The 27788-nt window shown below is 44.5% G+C and overlaps 2 protein-coding genes and 1 long non-coding RNA gene across 6 annotated transcripts; 2 read left to right on the top strand and 1 right to left on the bottom strand.

The window, feature by feature from the left end:
* The first annotated feature begins 994 nt into the window (after positions 1-994).
* On the top strand, positions 995-4605 carry LOC144702264 (phototropic-responsive NPH3 family protein NPY4-like). Of its 4 annotated transcripts, XM_078574234.1 has the most exons (7): positions 995-1371; positions 1615-1665; positions 1739-1795; positions 2295-2446; positions 2583-2652; positions 2773-3897; positions 3970-4605. In XM_078574234.1, exons 4-7 carry the CDS (start codon positions 2385-2387, stop codon positions 4528-4530), a joined length of 1818 nt encoding a protein of 605 aa, XP_078430360.1. In that variant the 5' UTR covers positions 995-1371; positions 1615-1665; positions 1739-1795; positions 2295-2384; the 3' UTR covers positions 4531-4605. The 4 variants fall into 4 exon arrangements, with proteins under 4 accessions (XP_078430360.1, XP_078430361.1, XP_078430362.1 ...); XM_078574235.1 differs by lacking the exon at positions 1615-1665; XM_078574236.1 differs by lacking the exons at positions 1615-1665; positions 1739-1795.
* On the bottom strand, positions 4568-7269 carry LOC144702265 (putative N-acetyltransferase HLS1). The gene is made up of 3 exons (XM_078574239.1): positions 5819-7269; positions 5567-5730; positions 4568-5496 (listed from the first exon to the last, which is right to left on the bottom strand). The coding sequence occupies exons 1-3, from the start codon at positions 6068-6070 to the stop codon at positions 4641-4643; spliced, it is 1272 nt and encodes a 423-aa protein (XP_078430365.1). The 5' UTR covers positions 6071-7269; the 3' UTR covers positions 4568-4640.
* A 2557-nt stretch (positions 7270-9826) lies between these two features.
* On the top strand, positions 9827-11076 carry LOC144702266 (uncharacterized). The gene is made up of 3 exons (XR_013581218.1): positions 9827-9965; positions 10059-10415; positions 10937-11076. It is a non-coding gene; the product is annotated as an uncharacterized LOC144702266 (long non-coding RNA).
* The last annotated feature ends 16712 nt before the right edge of the window (positions 11077-27788 follow it).

Raw genomic sequence — 27788 nt, 5'->3', positions numbered from 1 at the left:
CGCTAAAGTCGCGCTTTGACTTCATGTCTTCTCGAGGTGGATGGCTAAGGCGACGCGATAGGGGACTGGAGAAATGACTGAGATTTCGTGACGAGAGGATGACGGAGAGAAGAACAACGAAGAATAAGGAGAAGAAAAAGGAGCACCGTTGAACGCGAGCTGACTGCAAATAGGCGTCCTCTCGGAAACGAAAAGAGAACTGACGAAGCAGTGAAGACTCTGCTAACCCTAATAGAGAGTAAGTGCATGGGTTCCTCGTCACGGCAGTACCACAATAGAGGCGTTTGCCCTCGTCCCAGTACTCTTTCTGTAATAGGCTAAGTTGTTCCTCATTTGGCGGAAATAAGAATATTTCGGCGATGGGCAAGGTAAAGCCGCAGAGAGTTGCGTGTGCATCCAAAAGACCAGCGTCCGATAAGAGATGAACAAGTATGCACGACAGGCCACGCCCCACGCGCAGTGCCTTTGAAGGAAAGGTTCATGATCTGTTTTGTACGTCGCCAGATCACCCGCCACTATTTCGTGTATATCAACCAAGCGCTGGGGCTTAACCTTCAGAAATCGCATTGGTAGCAACTTTATCTTAAGATTAGCGGTGGACCCTAAGAACACATCATTTGGATCGTCCCATCGGATTTGATTACGGCGGCTATTAAATTCCGTGTCTTTTCCTCTTTGCATTTAATCCAAGCTCAGAGAATCCTGGCCCTTTGAAGTGCTTTCTTTTTTCTCTGTGTAATTGCAGAAAGGGCGACCATTCAAAGGCCTGCCAAGGAGCTCATGATTCGTCTAGAACGGCGAGAAGGCCTACCGGAAGGGTGGCATTGAGAGCATAGACAGCGCTCCCGGCTCCTCGCTGCCCTGCCTCTTTTCCCTGCACACAGCACCAGAAGGAAAAGAGGAGGGCTTTACATTTTTTATTGACGAAGCCCATTCAAGGGGACACGTAGAAGACATCAAAGAGGAAGGGTCTGGGAAAGGAGGGCTCTTTTGTGGATTTACGTGCAATGGGTTGAGCAGCGGTGGTCGACAAAGCCGGGGCTTGTTATTTTGTTATCCGGGTGGGCATTTTACGGTGCCTTCCAGCAGTGAATGTACTGGGGAAAGAGGGGAGTTCGCCCGGTGCGATAGAGATTAAGAGGGATCCACAAGATTGGCGCTAGAAAACATACGCCACACCTGCTTAAGAAGAGACCGGTTATCACTGTCGATGCCCCAGAGAAAGGTCTGACGGCTTCTGCGACTTCTTTCTATCCTATTTGGTTCCTGGCTTGTTTAAGGAGGTTCTCCCTGCGTGGAGCGAGAGGATTTCCGATCGAGACGAGAGGAAAGAAGCCAGGGCTGATCGTCGGCCAGCATATCGAGTGACGAGTTAGTATTCGCCTTCCTCATCTGAATACTTGGTCATTCTTCATCTTCTCTCCCTCTGCGCATTTGCATGTCGTATTCGTTGCCATAGACATATCTCTTGAATCTCATCCTTCCTCGCAGGACCCATTCCTCTTCTCTTTCTTAAAACCTAAGCAACCATTTCAGATCTTTCAACCTCGTTTCCGGTTTAGATTGTTTGAACCATTCTCCATCTATCTAAGCTTACTTCTTTCATCTGCTTAGCGCGATAGGCCCCATCGTTCTTGTGCCGGACACCCGTCACTTCCTTCTCCTGTAAGACAACAATACCATTGTACTTTGGCTAATCTTCTTCATTTTTTAATGGGGTTCTGAATAATTCATACAGGGATGTTTGGGAGATAATCGGCGTCCTGATCTTCTCCGCTGATGCCTACCGCACGTGGTCTGTCCCTTTGTCACTTACAATCCACAGCCAGATCTTTGCCTCGTCTATTTCCTTACTTCTCACACTGTTTGGTTTTCTAGTTTATAAGATTAGGTTCCGGGTCGAGGTTTCTGTATATCTCTGCGCTGCCTCGTCTCGCTGTCGAGAGAAAGATGCTTCTTGTCTGTGGTTTCAGCCTCATCTCGACATGCTTTTGGTTTTCTTCTCCTTTTTCTGCCGGCGTCTACTACGAGCAGAGTGTTTTTCTAGGGCTCGGGACTTTCTTCGGCCACGTCTACCTCCGTGAGAATCTGGAGACTGTTGTCTTGAAACCCTTTCTTTAGCGACGTTCCTTTTAACCGCTCTCATATCTCTCTATCTCCCTCTTCTGCCGATATATACTATCGAGGGGGCTATTGTCAGAAATTCTTCTTTCACTTTGAGTTTGTGGTGGGTTCTGGGTTCGATCTCGGTGGATTTTGTGGCAAAGTGATGTTTCTTCTCGCTCTCCTTTCAGTTATGGTGGCGAAGAAGGGGACGGCTTAGACGAAGCTCCAGATTTCGGTTGAACTGCGCCAAGCAGGCTCAGATTTAAGCGTGGCCCGCGATGAAGTTTATGAAGCTGGGTTCGAAACCGGACTACTTTCAGACTGATGACAACGAAGTCCGGTGAGCTCTGCTAAAGATTTCGTTTTTGTAGCTGCTCTCGTTTCCCAATCTCTCTCTCTCTCTCGCTGTGGTTACGCATTCGTATGCATGAATCTGAAATGTTCCTCATCACTGTTCATGCAATTTCTCGTCTCAGCTTTGTGGCGACGGAGCTGGCAAGCGACATCACCATATCTGTCGGAGACGTGAAGTTTTACCTCCACAAGGTACTTCCACCGCATTATTGGCGAACCATATTAAAAATTACAAAAAAGCTTCAAACTTCATACATTTACGATTTTCGTCTGATGTCGTTTGGGACGGGCTCTGGTCTTCCGGCGTCGCAGTTTCCTCTTCTGTCGAAGAGCTCCCTTTTGCAGCGCCTGGTGGCTCTCGGCAACGAGGATGACGACGACGAGATCTGTATCTCAGACATCCCCGGCGGCGCCGCTGCCTTCGAGATCTGCGCCAAGTTCTGCTACGGCATGGCCGTCACCCTCAACGCCTACAACGTGGTCGCCGCGAGATGCGCAGCGCAGTATCTGGAAATGCTGGAGACGGTGGAGAAGGGCAATCTGATCTACAAGATCGACGTGTTCCTCAGTTCCAGCGTTCTCCGAGGCTGGAAGGACTCGATAATTGTTCTTCAGACGGCTAAGTCCTTCCTCCCCTGGGCAGAAGACCTGAGGCTAATCGCGCAGTGTATAGACTCCATCGCTGCCAAGATCTGCCTTGATCCGAGCAAAGTCGAGTGGTCCTACTCTTACTGTAAGGGAAAGATAGCGGCTGAAAGCGCCCGCAAGCCGCACGTACCGCGGGACTGGTGGGTGGAGGATCTATGCGAGCTGGACGTGGACTCTTTCAAGCGCGTTATCGGTGTGGTCAAGTCGAAGGGGCGCGTCTCCGGCGACGTGATCGGCGAGGCTCTGAAGGCGTACACGTACCGGAGGGTGGCGGGGTTCGGCAAGGGCGCCGTGCAAGCGAAGAGCCGCGGTCTCGTGGAGACTGTCTCGTGGATGCTGCCCGCGGAGAAGTCCGCCGTCTCGTGCAGCTTTCTTTTCAAGCTGCTGAGGGCGTCGAGGCAGCTGGAATGCGGCCAGATGTGCGTGGAGGAGCTGGTGAAGAGAGCCGGCCGTCAGTTGCCGGAAGCCTCCGCCGTGGAGCTTCTGATGCTAAGACAGCGGGAGAACGACCAGGTTTTTGACGTGGACTTAGTGATGAGCATTGTGTCGGAGTTTCTGAACCAGGAACACGACGGGGAACCTGAGCTTGGGGAGACGAAGAAGAAGACTGAGTCTGCGCAGCGACCGTCTATCCTCGCCGTTGCTAATCTGATCGACTGTTATCTCGTCGAGGTAGCCGGGGATCCCAAGCTCCCTCTCTCCAAGTTCGTTGATCTGGCGGAGATCATACCCGGTCACTCGAGGCCCGTACACGACGGGCTCTACCGCGCCGTCGACGTCTATCTAAAGGTTACCTCTAACGAAATGCAGTCCACTCCGTTCCGTTCAGTTCTAACGCTGTTGCTGTTGGGTCGTGTGCAGGAGCATGCGGGGATGACGAAGAGCGAGAAGCGGAAGGTCTGCGGGGTGATCGACTGTGGGAAGTTATCGGCGGACGCTTGCGTGCATGCCGTGCAGAACGAGCGCCTGCCGCTGCGGGTGGTCGTTCAGGTTCTCTTCTTCGAGCAGGTGCGGGCGGCCGGCGGAGGCGGCGGCGCAGTCCCTCTCCCAGCAGCCATCAGATCATTGCTCCCGGGGGAGAACTGTGGGTCGCAGAGCAGCTCCATGTCTGGAGCGACGACAAACACCGTTGATGAAGACTGGGACGCAGAAGAAATTAAGGCCATCAGGCCCGTAAGGTTGGGCAATGAGAGCAGCCGGAGGATCAGCAGTGGCAGCGGAGACACCCAGAAGAGCAGTGCATCCCAGCGTTACGACGCTGGCCAGAGTATTCCCAAGGCGAAGGGGATCCTCGGAAAACTTCTGGCGGGGAAGCAGCATGGCAGGGATAACAGCGGCTCCGATACTTCGGGGAGCCCGGCATCCGCTAAACAAGGACACAAGCTGACGCCGACGAGAAACGGGAGATACTCCGTCTCGTAGCCAACTTCTGTTATCGAACATTCCTATCGCATTTGTTTCAAGAAATAGTAAGAAGCTGTCTTTCTCATTTCAAAATTTTGATTCGGAAACGGTTAAGAGGGGAAGGAGATTTAAATTTCCCGGGGGTCAACAAAGATGGAGAGGCCAGGGACGGTGTTGGTCCAGTCCTCGGCCGAGCCATCTTCGCCGTGGCGCGAGCCCAGGCGCTTGATGCACCAGAGGTCGTCGGGACAAGAGAGCCGTTGCCAGTGCGGAATCGCCGCACGAAGCGGCTCGCAGCTGGCAACTTCGGTGGCGAGTACAGCGCAGCCGCCGTCCCTTGCCAAGTTATGGGCGTGCGCGCACAGCGCGGTGATCAACTGCGCCGCGTCTGGGCCGTGCCCACCGACCCCGTAGAGGAAGTAAAGCCCGAAAGGCTTGAAGAGATTGGGAATGGAGGGAATGCCGAGCCATGGCAAGGCCCGGTCCAGCGCGCGGCTCGCCCTGGCCAGCCCCAGCTTAACGCGCGACGCGCCACGCAGCTCGAACCGGAACAGGTCCTTGCAGTTCCATACGCTCACCGCGGCCCAAGACTCGGACCGGGTCCAAGAATCGCTAGCGAACTCCGGCTCCCTCCTCCGGTTCGTCACCGCGAGGAAGGTGCCCAGGGAGAGCGGGTTGCGGAGGACGACGTCAATGTCGCTGGGGAAGAACTCGACCGTGGAGAAGCGCCGGCGGTAGAGGGACTCTGCGTCTTCGTGAGAGAGTTTGAGGACGGTGACCCGCCGCGGAACTCGTACTCTGTGGGCGAAAACCGGCTGGACGAGAATCGCTGGCGTGCGAAACTTCGAGTACCCGCACTTCCCCAAGAACAGCTGCTTGGACGCTTCGTTACCTGTCTCCGTCGCCATGTATGAGTAATTCGCACCTTGCTCTTTGAACCATTCCTCCATCCGACCCACCAGCTTCAACCCGATTCCCATTCGCCTGAGACAACGCCACCGAGTTTCAGAGAAAGACGGAGAACGAACGACAGGTCGCTTCTTCCGAGGCTTACCTGTGAGAAGGGACGACGCGTAGGCCGAGAAGGTAGGCGAGTTTTGTGTAGACGGGAACGGGATGGTTCTCACCCCCGACTGTCTTCGTCCCGCAGGTGACCGTCTTGATGCAGCCGCGGACCAGCCCGACGATCTCCTTCTTCTCGCCGCCCGTTTCCGCGACCTTCATAAGATTGATTTATCAAAATAAAGAAATCAGGAGCTGCGCCATATCAAGTATCAACCAGTGATATAAAAGCGTAGATGCGTACCAGCATTAGAAAAGCAGGAGAGTGGCGCACGCGGCATAAAGGGTCGCCCAGGAGGTCTGTGAAGAGAGAAATTTTGCCTGCGCCGTTTGATCCAACCTCGCACATCCGCTCAACAGCCGTCGCGCCGGGGCAATCTCTCTCAACGTCAAATTCTCTGATCACTATTGTCGGGCTCTTCTCCAGTTCCGTCGCCGTCGATACTGCTCTGTTACCTCGTTTATTCCTCTGACCCAGCAAAGCAAACATGGCCATCGCTAACGGACGAGTTCCTTAAACCTAAATTTAAATAAAGAAGGGTGTGGATGGGAGAGGAGAAGGAGATGACGCGCCGTGGAAGGTGAAGAGAGACTCACAATACCAATCCTTTTACTCTAAGGCGTCTCTCCTTCTCCCACTCTCTCGCCCTCCAACCTCGTCCACTCTTATCTGCTCTCTTTCACTCTCTATTAGAGGCAAAAATAACGAGTGATCATTAGAAGACGTCAGGGTGGACTACTTATATACAATCTTCAGAAGCGTTGAAAGGGCCCTCTCCCTCCCTTGCCTTTTCGTCTCCTCGGCCAATGAATACCCAATTAAGCAGCCGGAAAACAGAAGGGAGACAATGGGGGGAAAGGAAAGAAAGAGTAGAGGAAGGGTTGGTGGAGTCGACGATCCGAGGAATTACTGCAGCCGCAAATCATTCAATTTATCCCTTTTGAACATTTTTTCCGTTGGTTTTTATGAACCTCTAAGAAATAATGTAGAACAGTGGAAGTTTCTGACATGAAAAGCTGAAAAGATGCATCGAAGGTCGTTCTAGTTTGCATGGTGGGGTGAGATATTACACGTCGGGGTACAAAAAATAGTCCGGGAAAGATGGTTTCCTTTTTCTGTAAAAATCCAGAGAAGCTGGCTCGACAGCTGGAACAAGTTTGCCGCGGCCACCGCAGCTTCAGCTGAACCTATACCAAATGATAAGGGACGTCGGAAGAGCCGCCTTCTCACGGCGATGGCTGGCGGCTGTGTTGCTCATTCGTCGACACGTGGAATGGCAATGGGCGCAACAGAACGGGTGCAAATTATTAGTCCGCTGCCTCTCTTCACGATCCATTTTCTCAACAGTGATTGCAAGGGTAGTAAATGATTCGCTCAGTGTCCCGCCGTCTTCCACGCAGAGAGAAAAACGCTCAAGGAAATCTCTGTCATTTCTCTCATCGCTTCAAGAACGAACTTTTGAATCGGATGATCACGAAGCTGTTGATGGAGGAATCGCCGAGTCGCTAGATCACGAGAGCCTCATGGGTCATGAGTAAAGCTCGGTTCTTTGGCCCAACAACTTGGTGCTCTTTATCCATTTCTAGCGACGACTCCCGTGACCTTCTCAGCCGATAGCGGCAGGCCAACTAACCGTGCTCGGCCTTGGATCAATTCTTTTTCTGTATCGAAAATTTGAGAATAAATTCATTAACTTATATAGTTCTTTGTCCCTTTTTTTGCATACTTGTGCGAGTGCAAGATCCATTCTTTTGAATCTCTTTCCTTATATCAGGTAAACAATATATTTTCCCGTACATGATGAGGTCTCTATTTCGAAATTAGCAATCGCTGAAAAGAGTATTAGGAGCGAGACGTCGCAACTCACAGACGGCGACGTCTCGTTGCGGAAAAGCTTGCTTTCATTATCTGTCGTTGATTCAGTGATTATTATCTACAAGGACCGAATCCGTGCCAGCTAGCAGGCACTCCTCGTCAGAAGAGAGATAACACGATCCTTGAATTAATCCTCGGACGTGTCACTGTCCGTCAGGGCATTGTCCTCCTGATTAGAGATTGGGATTAAAGGCTGTAACGCGCTGCACCCCATTTCAGCGACTAGTTACTGAACCAATGTAACCCATTGTTAAACACACTTAAGATTACTATCAGACGACAAAAATGTAGAAGCAATCATCTCACTTTGGCAGTGCCATGAACATATTCCCCCAGTTTTGAGGAGTTTTAGTCGAGACGCAATAGAAATTGGTACGTTAAAATCATGGTTTACGTTAACCATAATTTTAATGTGCTTTTGGTTTAATAAAAGTTGTTTAATAGCAAAGACACCAATTTTTAAATTCCATTGAAATCCCCGTAAATGGACTGGAGCAGCAACTATTTCAAACGTGGAGGTGACACTAGTCTGACGTCGTAATGTAGCTCGTTCTTAGGCGCCGAGCGGCGGAGGCAAGCGGAAGCCGACGCATGGAGCCGCGTGATTACGTCCATGATAGGAAGGTGCCATCACTAGACCACTGATCGAACAGGCTTGTTTCATCTTTTTGACCTAACCCTAGCCGAGGGGGCCCATCTTATGAGAAGAGAGACGAGCTTGACTGATGTCAGCAGGCGGCACCTCCAGCGGATAAACGACAAGGTGGTACTCTGAACTGATGACGAAAAGAAGAACATCGAAGATCTCTTGATAAGCCCGATGTTCCCTTCCGGTTCGTATTCACTATTCAATCGCGGGTTCCGTTCTTCTGCTTCTTTCTTCTTTTGGAGCTCTCGATTTCAAAAGAGAAGAAATCTTCCTTCCTCAACGAGAAACTCGAAAGAGTCTTGTATATTGTTCGTTTCTTTTCGATTGATAAAAAATAAATGGCTACTTTGTCCTTTTCCAAATACAACAGAACTCTTAAATTAATACAAATTAGTTAACAAACAAAAAGAGACGGATGATAAACAAATATTTATCTTTTTTGTTACGCACTGTGGTTTTCTGTTGATAACTCATTAATTTAGACAAACCTCCCTAATCGATTCAAAACAAACTAGTAGTACATCATACCTCGATGCAACAAGATTAAACGAGCGTTTATCCGAGAGTACCTTCTGCCTTCATGCGATTCGATGGCGTAAGGTATGGCTGCATGGGCCATGGAGTGACAAAGCGTAGAGTTTTCTATCCCTGCTGGCACGAACTAAGTCTGGGACTTGTGCCATCTCCGACGTTGGCATACCAGTCTTCCTATCCGCCTTTTTCGTCCTCACTATACGCATATCTCGCTGAAAAGACGGAAGCTCCAATAACTCCGACGCCGAGATAAGGATTTCGGGAGAATCTGACAGCAGGCTGTTATTCTACTGCGCCAGTCGGCTACACCGATGGCAGAATCCAGAAGCACAGAGGAGAAACAGTAGCGGAATCTAACTTCGCTTCATATTCTCGCACGCACAAAAGAGAAACAGTGATCACTTTGCCCTTTCTTTTATAATGTAGTTGAGACAACGAGCTCGGCAACAAAGACCCAAGAGAAGAGCGTCGTATCCCCCCTCTCTCGGCGTCGGTGCAACTCTCCTTGTTTGCGGAAGAGCGACATCTCGACGAGTCTCAAGGAAGCTGTGATGTGTTGGGGGACAACCCGGGAACGTTGATGGTTGAAACGACAAATTCTTCTGCGATAATCTACAAATCTCCACCTCAGATTATCGTAAGCCGTTTGGAAATGCGTAAGATTTCAGCTTAGCTTTTAACCCCACTGTAGAGTAACCGGCTTTTGGGAGCAATAGTATCAAACTCGTCTGACACCACTGAGAAAATGAGATTTTCTAAATCTCTTCGCCGGATCGTGCTGACCCACTTCGGGACTTCTCCGCCGTGGGTCGATAGGAATGCCGACAATAACCTAGGTGTTCTCTGTGTGCAAATGAGACGAAATAAATGAAACGAATCAGAATAATTGACTCCTCCAAGCCTGTATGGTCCATACTTGGGTTAAAGACCGGCAAGATCTCTGCGTCGATCCCGCGCTGTGTGACAAAAACGGATAAAGATGAGTCAGGGATTTGGGAAGGAGGCATGCATGGAAACACAGAATCAAAGCTCGACATCTGTGATATGGTATGTGATCGGTCGCGATTGCATGGTCCCACAGTCTGGATTAACTTACGATATTGGTCACGTTCATGGACGGAATTTCCAAATATTTAAACTTACAATATGAGTCGCCCATTCAGGATTTACTTCCCAATAATGATCCTTCAACACTCTAGACCATAGCAATGGTTAAGGCTTGTGGAGGACAGAGCAGGGGCGGCGACGGATTCTATCTTATATAGGTAGAAAATTTTGGTACAGGGAACACCCTAGTAGTTCTGATACTGGGTACTGATGAAACAACGGAAGGTAAGGGAAAATTAAATTCATGAGTGATCTATGAAATTGGGCAATTCTTGCGAAATGTGATGAAAAACTAAATCTTGATAAATTATCTTTCAGGTCTATTAGCAGTCTCACCTTAGGATCTCTCGGAAGATCTTGCCTGATTACACAAACATCAATAACACCAGTTTGGAAGACAAATGCCGGACCCCTTCAACGAAGAGGACTGAATCTTCCGTCAGATGAAGGAGAAACAGATCGACAATGATTGCACAACGTTTAAGGAAAAGAGGAAATATAATTAGGAGAAAGACCGAGAAAGAGCAGCGTTGAGTATGCAAATATTTTCATCTTTACAAATGGGCAGGAAAGATCGAGAGAGACCATGACAATATTTTCACGAGAAAAGAAAGGCCGTAGTTCCTGTCTACGATCTTGGAATGCATGCCAAGTTTCAACGGCACCTTGAGCATGGTAAATTTCGAGGTTAACATTACTAATATACTAAGTATTTATATTTTTCTTTCGTAGTCATTGTGGTATTGGCTTTATTATTTTGTTGACTGTCGCTTCAAGTTTGGGGTCATGCGTGCGACTTTTTCTTGCATCCCTCGGTCTCTTGTCCCTTGCAACGTATTGTCATTTGACGAGGTTTCTATCTTCCCAATCATACCCACTATGATCTGATTTCTCTCTATTCCCCAGAGAGGGAAGTGACAGAAATCGATAACGATTCAAGAACAGAAAGAACCGGAGAATGAGGGGAGAGAGAGAGGTCGTTAAGCAGGCGCATTCCATCCATTAGGTAGTTACAAGCTAGGTTGTTATTTATGATTTAATCCAAGAAGTTCTAACTGCCCTTTCTGCATTTGGTCTTAGCCGTTTATCTATCTTTAATTCTAGATTGAAATACTGGCCGCTAGATCTCTTAAAGAGTATAGGATGTGTGTATGTTTCTTACTAGTCTAATCTGTAAGTTATGTTCTATCGGTCAGTGCTGCTGCTGACTGGACGCCAAGTTGCGTACTCCTCATTGTCCCCTTCAAGCTCAGCGGCACAGAGACAACATTGAACTTATTTCACATTTGAACAAATCATATCGTTGGGAGGGATTTGTGAGAACATTAATTAGCTGCCCTTCTTTGTTGACGAAACAGATCCTTATGTTTTTGGCTGAAACCTATTCTAGAAGGAAATAAAAGTCAATTTTGAGATGCTTTGTCCTTATATGCGGGGAGCTACTAACAGTATCTGATATCCATTATCATATATTCACATTATCCATTAACCTAAAAATCAGGGGAAATTTTGGAAGTATATATCAATAACAAATAATTATGCGTGATGAATGGATATCGATTACTGGTGACATTTGGTGGATAATGATATCGGATATCGATATTGTTTTGCAGATGCATCAAATTCTACATCCTTAATTTAGATGACCAGATGTGATTCATCTGTTGAAAGACAATGAATGTACATTGATCAAATCACCTAGGCATGAATCAAATCCATAATTTATTAGATCCTTAAGTGAGAAGTATTGAGTTGCTCAAGTGTGTAGCCTCTAGACATATTAATGCAATTCCCTTGCACATTGAATCTCCTCCATCTTGATGAGCCTTGTTCACATTCCGCCGTTACGTTCCATCGTCTTGATATCATCAGAAATGGAGAGAAGTGGAGAAGGGAAAAGAAGAGGAGGGGAACAGAAAAATATTGGACTGCACTAATTTTTTTCAGGCCCCTCTCATATTTGTACTAAGTGGGAATTTACATAAAACCCCTAAACTTTGAGTATATATTCTGATGTCCAAAAGACCATTTGTGTTTGACCTTTTCACCCATGTCTCTATGAGGTGAATAACTCCAATGGCCCAATAATCTTTATTTGCATTCTAAATTAATTAACTTTATCGTCATATATGTTCATTAATGATGAACTGACCTAACCCAATCAAAATGTCAAATTTTCAGACTATGTGGCGCCAAGCTACACCTCATGCTTTAGAAGATCTAGATGAGTGTATTGACTCAATCAAGGAACCTATATGTCATCTATTATAGTGTACATATAGTCCCTCATTTTCTTGACACTCCTCAGATGACTTAGAGTATCATCAACTATCCCCTAACGATCATTTGGTTTGTACTCATGCATTTAGAAATCATCAGATAACTCTTTTATGATATTCCACTATCATGGCCAAGGACTATCCATCACAGAAAGAGATTTGTATTGAATTCATAGCATGAAGATTCACAATTACTTATTGGTAACATGAACATCCATCTTCATAACCTTCGTAACATCATATTCATATTGATCGCTCCAAAAGTTGTGCCTCTTTCATTGCTTTTGCTCATAAACGCTCCTGTTCATTAACTTACGACTTATTAAACATTATAAAGTTAAAGTCAATCAAATAAGTTTGTTTAATATAAAATTTTATCTTTAGATACTAATACGTTGGTAATGTTATGTTATATTTTCACATAAAATGATGGTGCTATTTATTAATGTAGTACCTGAAAAAATAATCTTCTATGGGGCATTTTTCTCCTATACCAAGGTGTCACACGGTCAAATCTCGAGCTAGGTTTCTTGCTCGGAATTGGCCTGTGCCGGCCTCAGTGCGTGGAGCAGAACACTGAGCAGCCTTGATCTCTTGCAGCGGAAGCTTGTGCAATTGCTTAAGATCGCTTGAAAGGGGTTAGAGGAGATGTTGGTGCTAGGCACCGTTAGTGAATAGGGTCATTGCATTGATATCTTAAAGAGTACATCGAGATTACATGGGGGAAGACGAGGGGTGTTACAAGGAACGAGACAAGGCACCTTGCGCCGAGGTACTGTCGCCACACCGCCTCATGGCTGCCGCTCCGCGCGCGCGTGCCCGCTCTATCGCTATACAAGTGCGTCGGGCCGGGCGCCGTGCGCCCACGGGCCTGGCGATCACACACGCCACCCCTGCCTTGACGATCACACACGCCACCGGCACCCATGTCAACACTCTACCGCGCAATCTGCGCGATGTCGCCGCATTTGACGTCCCCAAGCTGGGCGCTGTGCGCCCAGCACTACTTGCAGGAGCGATGCGCGCCCACTGTGCCGTCTCGGTGCTCTTTGTGCGCCACATGCCTTAGTCTCCTGGCAGGATGTCTCCCCACCGCGCGCCCGCACACGCAATGCGCGCGCAGCGCGCGCGCTGCCCGTGGCGGCTGCGCGCACCCGCACAACTCCGCGCTGCACCGCGCATGCTGCCCGGCCTGCGCGTCGTGCACCCGTGCGCAGCACTTCACGCTCCCGGGCGTAGCGCTCGGCGCTGGCGCGTAGCGTTGGCGCCCGCGCATGGCACTTGGCTTTGGCGCGCTGCGCTTGGCGCGCGCGCGCACACGCCGATCAGCCCGCGCGCCCAGCACGGGCGGACCGTACCTGATCCGTCCCGCCTTGGGCGTGGAGGGGCACGTGCGCAGTCTGCCGTGAATCACCACCGATAGTGACAATGGCCAAATAGATCAGGTATTTGGGCATCGCTACCCATTATGACTCAGTCCTTAAAAATGTCGTGAGCCGAAATACAACGGACACGCCCTCCCAATAAGGACGCAGGCCTCTAGGCAGGGAATGCCGCCTAGTTAGGGGCCTACCGCGCCCTCGTCGACGCCCGTTGCTCTGCTTCGTATGCTTGCAGTAGGTCCTCGAAATGTCATAAGTCCGAGTCGCGCTCCCAGGTGGCTGATTCCTCTGGCCGGTTCTTCCACTTAATCAGGTACTCGATCTTGTGATAGCAACCGTGACGTCCTCCCCGGTCAATTTCCCGCTTCGCCAGGACAGCTTCTGCTTCTTGGTCGAAGTGCGCCCGCACATTTGGTGGTGCACGTTGGGGCTGGTTCCTCGCTGCGTCTTCAGGATCTGGTATATACTTCTTCAGAACCGACACATGGAAGACCGAATGGACCGCTAGCCGACGGGGAATGTTGAGTCCGTAGACAACCCGGCCGATTTTTGCTACCACTTCGAAAGGTCCATCGTAGCGGGGAACCAGACCCTTGTGACGTTGCTTTGCCTGCTTCATCTTCAACATCTGAGCGTTGGTCTTCAACAAAACTTTGTCGCCAACTTGGAACTCTACGTCCCGTCTGTGTTGGTCAGCGTACTTCTTCATTCTTTGAGCAGCACGCTCTAATGCCTCACGGGCTTCCTCAATGAGACCATGATAATCGTGGGCAAAGCGGAAGGCCATAGGGAAATGCCCATTCCCTTTCCTTTTCACAACTTTCGTAGGAGTCAGTGGCTGTCTTCCTGTTGCAATCTCGAACGGCGCGTGACCCGTAGTCGAGCTCCAGTTGATGTTGTGCGCAAATTGTGATGCATCCAGCAGCGCCACCCAATTCTCCTGATTGACCGAAACATAATGCCAGAGGTATTCCTCGAGCATGGAGTTTACACGTTCCGTTTGACCATCTGTCTGGGGGTGGAAGCTCGTAGAAAATTTGAGCTTGGAGCCCATGTACTTGAACAACAACTCCCAAAAATGACCAGTGAACCTTGTGTCTCTATCGCTAATAATGTCCAGTGGAAGACCCTAGTACTTCGCCACATAGGACATGAACAAACGAGCCACTCCATCTGTGTGCACTTCCGACGTGGTGCGGATGAAGGTCGCATATTTAGAGAAGCGATACACGACAACCAGGATGGTGTCGTGTCCACCCACGCACGGAAGGCAAGTGATGAAGTCCATCAAAATAGATTCCGACGGTCTGCTCGCCCTCAAGAGAGGTTCCAGCATTCCAACTGCCTTGGTCTTCTCCGTCTTGTCTTGTTGACACACCAAGCATGAACGGACATAGGCTTCTACATCTCGTTCCATTCCCGGCGTGGGGAGTGTAAGCGTTTGGGCCTGCCTTGGGTGTCCGGCGTGGGGAGCGTCGTGTGCTTCATAAAGGAGCTTCCGGCGCAACCTACCCGCACGCGGCACATACGACATATTCCCATTTGCATATATGATGCCGTCCTCGGTCTAGAATCTCCTTGTCTCGTCCACAGCAATGCGCTTCATTAGGCGAACAACTTCTGGATCATCTTTCAGCGCCAACTTGATTTCATCGAGGATGCTTCCTTGGACTGCTGAAAGTGCGGCCACGAACACTTCTGGTTCCTTGCGGCTTAAGGTGTCGGCCACTTGATTGGCGTGCCCCGGCTTGTACTTCAAGTCGAAGTCGAACTCCATCAAGAAGTCTTGCCATCTTGCTTGCTTCGGGGTCAGCTTCTTCTGAGACTCAAAGCAGCTGGTGGCCACATTGTTAATGTAGACCACGAATTTCCCTCCGAGGAGATAGTGGCGCCAGACTCTCAGGCAATGTACCACCGCTGTCATCTCCTTCTCGTGCATCGAGTACCTTCTCTCCGTGTCGTTCAGCTTGCGGCTTTCGTAAGCCACGGGGTGTCCGTCCTGAATCAAGACACCTCTAAGGGCGAAGTCAGAAGCATCGGTGTGTACCTCATATGGCTTGTTAAACTTGGGCAATCGGAGCACCGGTTCGCTGGAGACTGCACTCTTCAGCTTATCAAATGCTCTTTGACACCGGTCTGTCCACTGCCACTTCACATCCTTCTTCAACAAGTCCGTTAGAGGGGCAGCTAGTTGGGAGAAGCTTTGATAAACTTCCGGTAGTAATTTGTCAACCCAAGGAAAGATCTTAGCTGCGGCACTCCCGTCGGCTCCTTCCAATTTCTGATGGCCTTCACCTTCGAGGGATGCATGCGCACACTTCCCTTCCCAACTAGATGTCCAAGAAACTCGATCTCGTGCAAGGCGAACTCGCACTTTTTCGGGTTGAGGTAGAGCTCGTGCTCCTTCAGATTGGCCATCACCTTCCTTAGGTGCCTCACATGGTCATCCAAGCTCTGGCGGTATACGAGAATATCATCCAAATACACAACCACTAAATCATCGATATAATCCCAAAAAATGTTGTTCATCAAGCAACAAAACGTAGCAGGAGCGTTCGTGAGCCCAAAAGGCATCACGCAAAATTCAAATGATCCATAGAGAGTCACACACGCCATCTTCGGTTCATCCCCCTCCTTGATCCGCACGTGGTGGTACCTGCTCTTCAAGTCCATCCGCGAGAAGTAGCGAGCCTCGCCGAGCTTGTCAAACAGCTCTTCAGCATTCGGTACATGATATTTATTTTTCATTATTACCTTGTTTAACGCTCAGTAGTCCACACAAAGTTGGAGCGATCCATCCTTCTTCTTTTGGAAGAGAACTAGAGCGCCGAAGGGGGCCTTGGACGGCCGGATGAGCTTGCTCTCCAACAATTCTTAGAGCTGCTTCCTCAGCTTCTCCAGGTAAGTGGGAGGCATCTTATAAGGAGCACGTGTAGGGGGACGTGTTACAGGGAGCAATTCGATCTCGTGGTCCACATCCCGTCTGGGCGGCAGCTTCGCGGGGAGTTGCACGGGCATCACCCCGACAAACTTCCGCAGTACGTCCGCAATTGGCCCCGGTAGTCCACCCGTGGCCGCGCTGGGGTTATTGTCGTCATCGTCACCCCAACTAAACGGCGCCAAACGGGCTGGTGCGCACCCCTGCCTTTCACCCTTTTTCCGGGGTGTCGGCCCTTGTATGGTGACGAGGAAGGTCTCTTCCCCCTTCCTCAATACGTCCTTGATTTGCATGGCGGACAGGAGTGCGGTGTTCCGCGGCTTCTGGGCCCCTTGATCCCTCACGAAACATGGGTGAGATCCCTCTAGAAACAGAACGCCGCGGTACTAGGGGAACACGACAACACGTGAACCCATTAGAAGGTCGAGACCTAGGACAACCGTGAAGTCGTCCATGGGGGACACCATGAAGTTGGTCCGGCCCTCCCTTGTTCCCACCTGCAGCAGCACTCCCTTGGCCACGCCAACGATGTCTCGGGCTTCCGAGTTGACGGCCTTGATCTTCCTCGCACTTGGGAACAGCTTCAAGCCGAGCTTCTTCGCTTCCTTTTCAGCGAGGACGTTGTGCATCACCCCTGTGTTGACCATGGCCGTGGAGGGCTTGCCGTTGATCAGTACCAGGACGTGCAAGAGGTTCAGACCCTCATACTGGACTGGGGCGCCCCCCTGTAGTGCCGCTAAGCACTGCAAGGGGTTCAGGGTCACCGTACTGCTTCCCCCGGGAACATCCGGTTGGGGCGGCAGCACGACCATCGCATTAAATGGGGTCCTCCGCAAGCAAAACAAATCAGCTTGTTGCCCACGCCGCCTGAACTTTGCTTCCACAGTCTTGGGCTCTTGCCCTTGTCTTGGCCCTTGTCGTGGCCCTGCTTGAAATTTCTCTTCAGGCCTTGACTGCTTGGCGTTGTTGGTGCCTCGGCGCATTCTTGGCGCGGCTTGTACCCCTTCATGGGTCTGTCCTCCGTCTTGGCGGGTCTAGCGGGGCGGACCTCTGTGCTTTCCACAACCTTGTAGCCCAAGTTCAAATCTCTGCACTGTCTCCGTTCCAGCTCTATCTGGAGCCAGTGTGGGAGGCCCTTGGCGAAGCGGTAGAGCTTGTCCGACTCAGACAGGTCGGTTATCCTCCGGATTATGGACACGAATCGGCCCACATATTCCCTCGGATTGCCCGTCATCTTGAGGTTTTCGAGCTCTCCCCTTGTGATCCACGCCGTGTTGTGCGGCATGAAGCTCTCCTTAATCTCCCGCACAAACTCTTTGTATGTCGGGGGTGGCCAATTTCCACATTCTTCCCGTTGTCGCCACCACGACTTCGCTTTTTCTGTGAGGAAATAGCTAGCCTCTAGCACTTTGCTTTCATATGATAGTTGTCTATTGCCAAAATACCAGTCGCAGTTGTAAAGAAAATCTGCCACTGCGTCTTCCCGGCGAGAACAGTCGAACCGCGGTTCGGGGAGTGAGTGTTTCCTCCCGGTGTCGTTGTTGGGATGACTACTGGTGCCTTCTTCCAGCCTCTCCATCTGGAGTTTTAGTTTCAAGACCATCTCGGTTAGCTGCCGGATGGTGTTCTCGTGGTCGTTTGAAGTGAAGAATAGGAAAAAAAATATTTTGGCTTCAAGAAAAACCAGTTTGAAGTTTGTCTCAAAGGAGGCTTTTTAAAAAAATCCATCTAATCGTGGACGTCCAATAGTTTAAAATAGGGGTTTTTTAAAAAACCAAGAATGATTCCTGATATTATAATATTTTTTTTCTCTTTCGGGCGGCGAATCAGTAGTGGCGAGTGCCTCATGGACAAATGAAAAGGTGCCACCTAGAAAGAGCATCTGACGTGCCATGCTTACGAGGCAAGTAGGGTGATAAGCCAAAAATAGGGGTCAATTTTACCAAATTGAATCCCTTGTCGTTGCCAATTTTGGCTTATACAATAAAATTTATAAAAAACCTTACTTAAGATGTGTAGTGATAAGTACGAGTGTCGTCCAAGGGAAGCTAGTAAGGAATCCAATTGATGTACTTCTTGAATAATTTGAACCTAATTGGGGTTAATTTAATCTTCAACAGAGATCAAATTACCCTAATTAGAGGAGAAGTTTAGAAAGGTAGGCAGAAGAGATGAGAGGAGTAGAAGAAATAAGGGGCTCTAATTTGAATTAATTGATCTAATTGAAAGGATCCAAGAGTTCAATTAGAGATTAAGAAGAATATTTAGATTTTTTTTGGTTGATTATGTAGATTTGATAATTCAGGAACAACTACTCTATTGAATAGTGGAATGGGGAATTCAATCTCCTAGAAAGTTAACCCTTTTATGTTTTTTAGAGTTTTCTTGAAATCACTTGAATATCCAGGTAAATCTCTCAATTACTCCTCTCAATAGGGCTTGTACATGCCTCTCAAGCCAAGCGTTTTAGAAGTTCAGACAGAAACTAAGAAGAACGATCAAGAGATTCAACTAACAACATCTAAAATACACCAAAAAATTCAAATACAATGAAGGAAAAAGTACCAAACAAGTTGATCCAAGCTAGAGCTCCTCTCTTTCTTGCAGCTGTGATAGAGAACCATCAAGAATGACCCCCTCCTCTCGAAATTCAGCTTTTATACTTAGGTTAAATGGTAAAAGTTACCATTTTACCCCTAATTAGTAATTAATTTTTATCCATAAATGTAGGCCTGATCTAAATGATCCAATCATACAGATAGAAAGAGGGGATCAAGATGAGCAAATCTATTAAAAAATCATCTTAATCGGACTTCAGGATCAAAAGTTATTAATAAATAAATTTAAACTAATTTAAAGCATTGGATTTAAATTCATTTATTTATTAATTTCTTTTTTAACACGCCATGATGTGTCAACCGCTGACTGGCTGGCGCCATTTGAATTATAAATGTCGGGTTTGATCTCCGAGCGCCACGTACCCCCTGGCGAAAATAAAAGCGAAGAAAACAAAGATCCAAAAACAATGAATATAAAAATAGAAACACATATAACGTGCGTTTCTGAACGTTATGATGAATAAAAATGCGTCATGTCACCACTCGTGCATGCGCTTTGTATGCGCCGCACTGGCGGTAAATTTACCGCGCAGTGGGCGTTATCACCAACTGTCGTCGGATTCTCATCCGACGGCTGTGATGAGGCCACGTCGTCGCCAACGAGGATCCCTTGGTCATTTTACATATAAATCCTTTTCAAAACATAAAATTTCCTCCTGACGCCACCAAAAAGTAATTGTGTATCTGCCCCTTGCGCATTCTCTCTCCTCTGATTTCTCATAAAAACCATTAAAGAATACTAAGTAATTGCAATAAAACCCTGTAACTGTTTAAATAATAGCTTTACGCTTGCATACAAGACCGAGAGCTGTTTTTGATGCCATAATTGCAACTGAAATTTATGAAAAGCCCCTCAAAGTTTGAAAATAACTTTAATACTCATTTTTCACCTTATAAATATATCCTTTTCTCAATAAAAAATGCATTTCTTCCTCAAATAAATCTCAGAAAAATCCAATAACATCCTAAAAGAATCCTGAAAAATCCTTAAAAATTCAGTAATTCATCCCCATACCAATAAATCTCGAAATTAAATATTAAACATGCCATTTTCATTTAAAATAATTATTTCAAGCTCAAATAAATCCCTTGAAAACACTATTTTCATGTAAATATATGATAACAAACCCTTTAAATCTCGTTAAATGTATAAAATTGTGCAAAATTGCTTGAAATAAAGACCGTATTTAGGGTGTTATCATAGGGTCCATTGGATATGAGATGGGTTCACATCCGTGGTTTTAATCACACCTGTCATACCATTCGCAAGGGAAATCCAACAGCCACAACCAAGATTGTCCATTTCTGGCCCTAGTCGTTTCCTCTGTGACCAGCGAGGCATGTTTTGGTATCGGAAGGCGGATCTCAGCTTAGTTGGTATCGAAACACAGCCATGCATTGTCCCATATCGACCAGGGTGACTCCATAGTACTCCCATTCCATAAAATTTGAGTCTTCTTTAAGTGAGCTTCATCTTTCTCATGGTGTTAAAAAAAATCTCAAATTTAACTTTAGGAAGATCCTCCTCTGATTTCCATTTTATCTATAATACTTTATGTACGAGGAGGTAACATCCTCATATTCCTAAAGGAATGTGGGTGATAAGTGAGGAAAGGGGAGTCTGGATGACAAACTTTAAGGAATTCTTCACAGGAAGAAGACAGTTTGGATCCAACGTTGACCATCAGACCGCAATGAAATCTTTTAATGAGTCATATAAATTCCATTTATATGAATAAACTTTTAGATGTAGAAACTAAGTAGGATAAAAGCAAAAATATTTTATAACAATTGTAGGTTCTATTTTAGGCATTCTTGAAGACCTTGCAATCATCCCATTTCTAAAATTAAGCCATATATATTTCCACCGAGAAGGTATAGTGATTTGATTACAAAACCAAAACTTCCGATATCCATCCGATATCAGGTATAACGGGATGGTGTCTGATATCAGATATCAGATGATATCCATCTGATAAGTGCAAATGGATGTCGGAGACGAATATCGAAGAAGTGAGGACGAGACAAATATTGCTTATCGGATATCAGATTTTGATATGCAGATATTGAAACCGATATCCGGATATCGAAATCCGATATCCAGTTATTTTTTCCGATTCCTGTAATCCCATATGGAAGAATACTAAAATTATTAAAAGTATATATTTTGTCCTGCCATTTTATCAGAAAAGTCCCTGTTTTAAGTTGCGCACGCAAATGGATGCAGCCTGAAAAACAATTGGAGAAATGCCCCTCCCCTTCTCTCTCCTCCAAATTTCTCTAGGAAAAAATATAGTAAAATCCAAATTAATACGAGAAGCCCTAGTTAAATAATTTTATTGGTTTTTACTCCTGAAATGTGTAACCGATAGTTGTTTTTAGGGGCATATTTTATAGGAAAAGTTAAAAATGTCCCTCTGACTTTAGAAATTACTCTAAAAGCCTTTTTTCATTATAATTATATCATGTTTCTAGTTAATATGTCATCTTTTCCACGAATATATTTCCAAAAAAATCAAAAAAAATTGTAGATAAATCTTGAAATTCGGTAATTCATCCTCGCAATAGATAACCTAAAATTTAATTTTGAGTACTGCAATTTATTTTTTGATACAATTATTCTAGGCCCCAATGAATTCCAAAAAAATTCATAAATTCACAAAACAAATTCAATATAGCCAGAATTCACTCGGAATAATGATTGACGTTATAAATATAAGATGCCGACCCTATTTTAAAATTTTTAAATGGATGAAAATGTGCTAATTATTTTAAGTAAACATATAATGATACAGGGATTGAGTATCTCTTATGTTTATTTAATTTGAAAAATATATAAATAAAATAATTCATTATTTTATTAATATTAGGAGCATTATTCATTAGTTGTTATTATTAGTTGGACATGAAAATTATTATTTAGAGATTGAGTATCTCATATATTAATTTAATTTGAAACAAATATATAATTGTAGAGGTTGTAAAACTTAGGACATCATGTTATAAATAGTAGGGGCATTACTCATCAGCTGTTATTTGTAGTCGAACAAGAAAATTATTAGTCAGAGATTTTCTCATATGTCAATTTAATTTGAAACTAATATATAAGTCTAGAGTTTGTAAGACTTAGGACATTATGTTACAAATATTAGGAGCATCACTCATTAGCTGTTATTAGTAGGAGATCATGAAAATTATTAGTCAGAGATTGACTATCTCATATGTTAATTTAGTTTGAAACTAATGTATAATTGTAGAGGTTGTAAAACTTAGGCCATTATGTTATAAATATTAGGAGCATTACTCATCAGCTGTTATTAGTAGTCGAACATGAAAATTATTAGTCAGAGATTTTCTCATATGTCAATTTAATTTGAAACTAATATATAAGTCTAGAGTTTGTAAGACTTAGGACATTATGTTACAAATATTAGGAGCATTACTCATTAGCTAATATTAGTAGGAGAGCATGAAAATTATTAGTCAGAGATTGACTATATCATATGTTAATTTAGTTTGAAACTAATATATAATTGTAGAGGTTGTAGAACATAGGACATTATGTTAAAAAATTTAGGAGCATTATTCATTAGCAGTTATTGTTTTCCATCTTTCACTACTGACCTGCAGTGTTTGTATCATAATTTTCATAAGTGATGTGAAGTTTTTATTATATTCTACACACTATGTATATTTCTAAATTTTGGAAAATTTCTGTACTTCTTAGGCCAAATATCATGCTGGAACAATACGAGATACTAATATTCATTGTTTAACTTTACATTCACTACATTCACAACATTCACTACATATAATATTAAGAAGCTTGATAACACCCTAATTTCTATCTTTATTTCATGTTATTAGCATGATTTTATGCATTTAAAGAGCTTAAAATGGGGTCGTTATCATATATTTACATGAAAATAGTGTTTTCTAGTGATTTCTGATTTTTCCCTAATTTTCTGTTAATTCTATGAATTTTAAAGGATTTATTGAAGCTCAAAATAATAATTATTGAATGAAAATGACATATTTAATATTTTATTTCGACATTTATCAGCATGGGAATGAGTCAGTGAATTTTCTAGAATTTTCTAGAATTTTTTACAGATTTTTAGGATTTTTCTGAGATTTATTTGAAGAGGAAATGTATTTATTTCAAGGAAAAAAGTATATTTATAATAGAAAAAGAAGTATTTTTATTATTTTCGAACTTTCAAGGGCCTTTTTGCGAACTTTCGTTGCAAAAGACCCTGAAAACAGCTCTCGGTCGCCACTACAGGTGTAAAGATCCAATTTAAAATTTTACAGGGTTTTATTGCAATTTTTAATATATATTTTTAATGTTTTTAGGAGAAATCGGAGGAGAGAGAGTGCGCCGGGGGCATATACGCAATTACTTTTGGGCAGCGTCCAAAAGCAATTCCAGGCTTTTTAAGGACTTTTCTGTAAAAGGAGGATTCAAAATGCGCAAGCCAATGAGAGAGCGACACGTCATTGCGTGTTTAAAAACGAAATTAATAAATAAATCAATTTTAAATCCAATGGATTAAATTGGTTTAAAATTGATTTATTAATAACTTTTGATCCTGAAGTCCGATTGAGATGATGTTTTTATGGATTTGTTCGTCTTGATCCTCTCTTTCTATCTATATGGTTGGATCCTTCAGATCCAGCCTACATTGATAGATAAATATTAAGTACTAAACGGGGGTAAAATAGTGATTTTTACCATATAACCTAAGTATAAAAGCTAAATTTTGAGAGGGGGAGCTCATTCTTGATGGTTCTATATCACAGCTGCAAGACAGAGAGGAGCCCCAGCCTGGATCAACAGTTTTGGTACTTTTTCGTTTCATTGTATTTAAACTTTTATGCATTTTGAATGAAATAGGTTAAGTTGTTTGTTTCTTCATCTCTATTCTGATCTGAACTTCTGAATCGCTTGGCTTGAGCGGCATGTACAAGCCCTGATTAGGATTGAGAGGAGAAATTGAGGGATTCACCTGGGCATTCAATTGCATTCCAAAAAAAACTCTAAAAAATTTAGTTTTAATTCTTAGGATACTCAATTACCCCATTTTAGTTCTGAATTATCATCTTGCAAAAATCAACCAAACCCAAATTAAAAATTCCTACCAACCTCTCTAATTGAATTCTTTGATCCATCCAATTGGATCAATTAATTCAATCTAGAGCCCACATTTCTTCCATTCTTCTCACCTCTTCTACCCTCCTTTCTCAATTCTCATCTAATTAGGGTGACTTGATCCTCGTTGAAGATCAAATTCACTCTAATTAGGATTAAAACACCAAAAAGATAATCACATTGAACTTCCTACTTGCTTCCCTTGGACGACACTCACACTTATTACTATACATGTTAAGTAGAGTTTTATAAATTTTATTGCATAAGCTAGAATTCACAACGACAAGGGCTAAAAATCCATAATTTTCACCCCTATTTTTGGCTTATCAAAGCTTAACACAATGATTTTGCAACAAAAGAAGCTTCTTCTGTAATCTTTGACGTTCAAAGTACGCCCTCCATCGTAATATTTCTATTCTCCATGCCTCCATCAACGGTTTGTACTTATTTGGTCATCACCTACTTAGTCAAACACTACAAATAAAACACGATGCTAATTTAATATAGGATGCATACCGCGACATGATGCAACTACCCCATCTTCGCCATCTTCACCATGCGAATCCAACGCGACATCATTGTACCATCGCTTATTGTTTGTACGCAGCCAACACTTCACAATGATGAGTGTTTCAATGCTTATTGGTGATAGGCTTGGTCTCTTGTATGTGACAATAGCGCTCCTCGCATTAAGCATGCGTTCAGCAAGAGCGCTTGTTGCACAGATGGACAATAATTCTCTTGTAGTCGCGACAATTAAAGGGAAGTGTTTTGCCCCTGTGCTGGCCCACCAAGATAGTGGTGTGGAGACTCCCTCCTCAGGCACGACCTCTGTCACGTATTGGCTGAACTCGTCTAAGGCTGACCTTGCAAACGCTTGTGTATGTTGGACTTTTCACATAGTGCTCTATAGCCAAGAGTCCAAGTCTCTTCCTTTTGGGTGATCCATTTCAATGGGACCAGCCATTGCATGTGTTTGCAAGTCACGTGACAAAAGAGATCCTATATAGGTGATGGTTGACTCTCTGATGCCCTCACAGAGCATGGACCCTTTGTGGAATGGGTCCATTAATGCCACTGTAGTGATTGTTTCATTCACCCATAGGAGTTCTGCATACTGTGCTAACTTGCGTTCCATTGCCTTGCACGCTTGAGCCATGTTGCAGAAATCCCCTTCATACGACCGCCGTACACAGGAAAAGAAGGTTCCCTCTTCAATCTTCTGGACTACCTCCTCTATATGGCCCAGAAGACCTTAACATATGGCCAGTGTTTCTATCCAACAAACATGATCAATAGATATAGAGAATTGCCCAAGAATGCGATAAAATTCTTTCACCAACTCCCACTCATCCTTCGACATCTTCTTCGACTTCCCTTTTCTGGTAAAATTCTTTGACACTTCATTAATCACATCACATTTCTTCATGACATCGGATAACATACATATGTGTTGTTCCATCGGGTTGGACAGTCCAATATGACCATGTTACTATCTTCAACTTCAGGGTCGTCTTCACACGCTTTCGCATACTCTCGTCGTTGAGCAGAGCTTTGAATGCTGATAAGCCAAAAATAGGGGTAACTTTTATGCAATTTTAACCCTTGTCGTTGTCAATTTTAGCTTATACAATAAAATTTATAAAACCTCACCTAAGATGCACAATGATGAGTGAAGGTATCGTCCGAGGGAAGCGAGTAAGGAGTTTAATTCGACGACTTTTCTTTTTAATAATTAGGACTAACTTGATTTTCAATAAAGATCAATTTGACCTAATTAGAAAGGGAATTTAGAGGAGGTAGAAGAGATGAGAAAAGTAGAAGAATTTAGGGAACTCTAAGTTGAATTAAGTGATCCAAATGAGAGAATCAAGGAATTCACTTTAGAGGGATTTAAGAAGAAAGTTTTGGTTTGGGTTGTTTGTTTTTGTAGATTTGATAATTCAGAGCTGACTACACTATTAGATAATACATAAATAAAACAAAGTTTTAGTACCCTAGAATTTAAAGTTTTTTAGAGTTTTCTTTGGGAATGCAGTTGAATACTTAGTTAAATCTCTCAATTTTTCCTCTCAATCCTAATCAGGGCTTGTACATGCCACTCAAGCCAAGCGATTTAGAATTTCAGATTAGAATCAAGAAGAACAAACAAGAAATTGAACTAATTTCATTCAAAATGCACCAAAATTCAAATACAATGAAGGGAAATGTACCAAACAGGTTGATCCAGGCTGGGGCTCCTCTCTGTCTTGCAGCTGTGATAGAGAACCATCAAGAATGACCCTCTCCTCTCGAAATTCGGCTTTTATAACGAGGTAAAATAGTAAAGATTACCATTCTACCCCTAATTAGTAATTAATTTTTATCTACCAATGTAGGCTTGATCTCACTAATACAACTGTATAGATAGAAAGAGGGGATCAATACGAGAAAATCCATAAAAAATCGTCTCAATTGGACTTCTGGATCAAAAGTTATGAATAAATGAATTTAAAGCAATATTAGCCACTGGATTTAAATTCATTTATTTATATTTTTTTTTTCGCGTGCTGAGGTGTCTTCCGCTGATTGGCCAACGGCTCTTCAACTCCTCCGGGCAGACGCATCCTCGTTGTGCCACGTACCCCCTGGCGAAATAAGAACAAAAAGAAATGTCAAACGACGCGTTTTGAATACATTTTGATACGCACGTACATGTGCGTTTCTTCATCACTCTGTCCACTCATGATTCGCCACGTCACCGCCCATACACGCGCATTGTATGCGCTGTGCGGGCGGTGACTTTACCTCCAAGCGCTGGCTCTCATCAAGCACCGTCGGATTATCATCCGACGGCCACGCTGAGGCCACGTCGGTCGGACGGAGACTTCCTTGCAAATTTGTAAGAAGGCCCCTCTTATAATCTGGCATTGCTGTATGACGCCGCCCACAGGTAATTGCGTATATACCCTTTGCCCACTCTCTCTCCTCCGGTTTTTTTCCTAAAACATTAAAACAAATAATAAATCATTTGCAATAAAACCCTAGAATATTTTAAATCATATCTTTACGCCTGCAATCATGATCGAGAGCTGTTTTGGGGGTATCATTGCAACCAAATTTTATAAAAAGGCCCTCCAAAGTTCCAAAATAACCTTAATACTCATTTTTTCCTTAGAAAAAATACATTTCTTCCTCAAATAAATCTCAGAAAAATCCTCAAAAATCGTAAAAATTCCTAGAAAAATCACTGATTCATCCCTGTACTGATAAATCTCGAAATAAAATATTAAACTTGCCATTTTCACTCCAAAAGCAAATAATTCAAGCTCAAATAATTCCCTTAAAACTCATAGAATTAACAGAAAATTAGGGAAAAATTAGAAATCACTTGAAAACAGTTTTTTCATGTAAATGTATGATAACAACCCAATTTTAAGCTCTTTAAATGCATGAAATAAATACCAAATTTAGGTTGTTATCAAATGCCACGCACTAGCATCCAAACCTTCTCTTCTACATTACCCAACCATAACAAATGATGTGCTCCATCATTGTCTTAAGTTGATGAGAATATATCTCCATGTAAGTTGTCCTCGTCGCTATCAAACTGTTCATCGGTTCTGCCCACATTGCCTTCTTCGGGCTCTACTACTTGTGTCGAAGGAATGTCAAAGATTTTAATTGCTGCTTGGATGAT

This window comes from Wolffia australiana, chromosome 4 (assembly GCF_029677425.1).
Source record: "Wolffia australiana isolate 7733 chromosome 4, ASM2967742v1".
Classification (NCBI taxonomy): Eukaryota; Viridiplantae; Streptophyta; class Magnoliopsida; order Alismatales; family Araceae; genus Wolffia; species Wolffia australiana.
This window is presented reverse-complemented; position numbering and strand designations above follow the sequence as displayed.

Bases quoted from the DNA above. Each gene is read 5' to 3' on its own strand.
- LOC144702264 (XM_078574236.1), top strand. From the start codon at position 2,385: ATGAAGTTTATGAAGCTGGGTTCGAAACCGGACTACTTTCAGACTGAT. The intron at 2,653-2,772 runs GTACTTCCACCG...CCGGCGTCGCAG, and splicing joins TGAAGTTTTACCTCCACAAG to TTTCCTCTTCTGTCGAAGAG. The intron at 3,898-3,969 runs GTTACCTCTAAC...GGTCGTGTGCAG, and splicing joins CCGTCGACGTCTATCTAAAG to GAGCATGCGGGGATGACGAA.
- LOC144702265 (XM_078574239.1), bottom strand. From the start codon at position 6,070: ATGGCCATGTTTGCTTTGCTGGGTCAGAGGAATAAACGAGGTAACAGA. The intron at 5,731-5,818 runs GTACGCATCTAC...AATCTTATGAAG, and splicing joins CTCCTGCTTTTCTAATGCTG to GTCGCGGAAACGGGCGGCGA. The intron at 5,497-5,566 runs GTAAGCCTCGGA...GCGTTGTCTCAG, and splicing joins CGCGTCGTCCCTTCTCACAG to GCGAATGGGAATCGGGTTGA.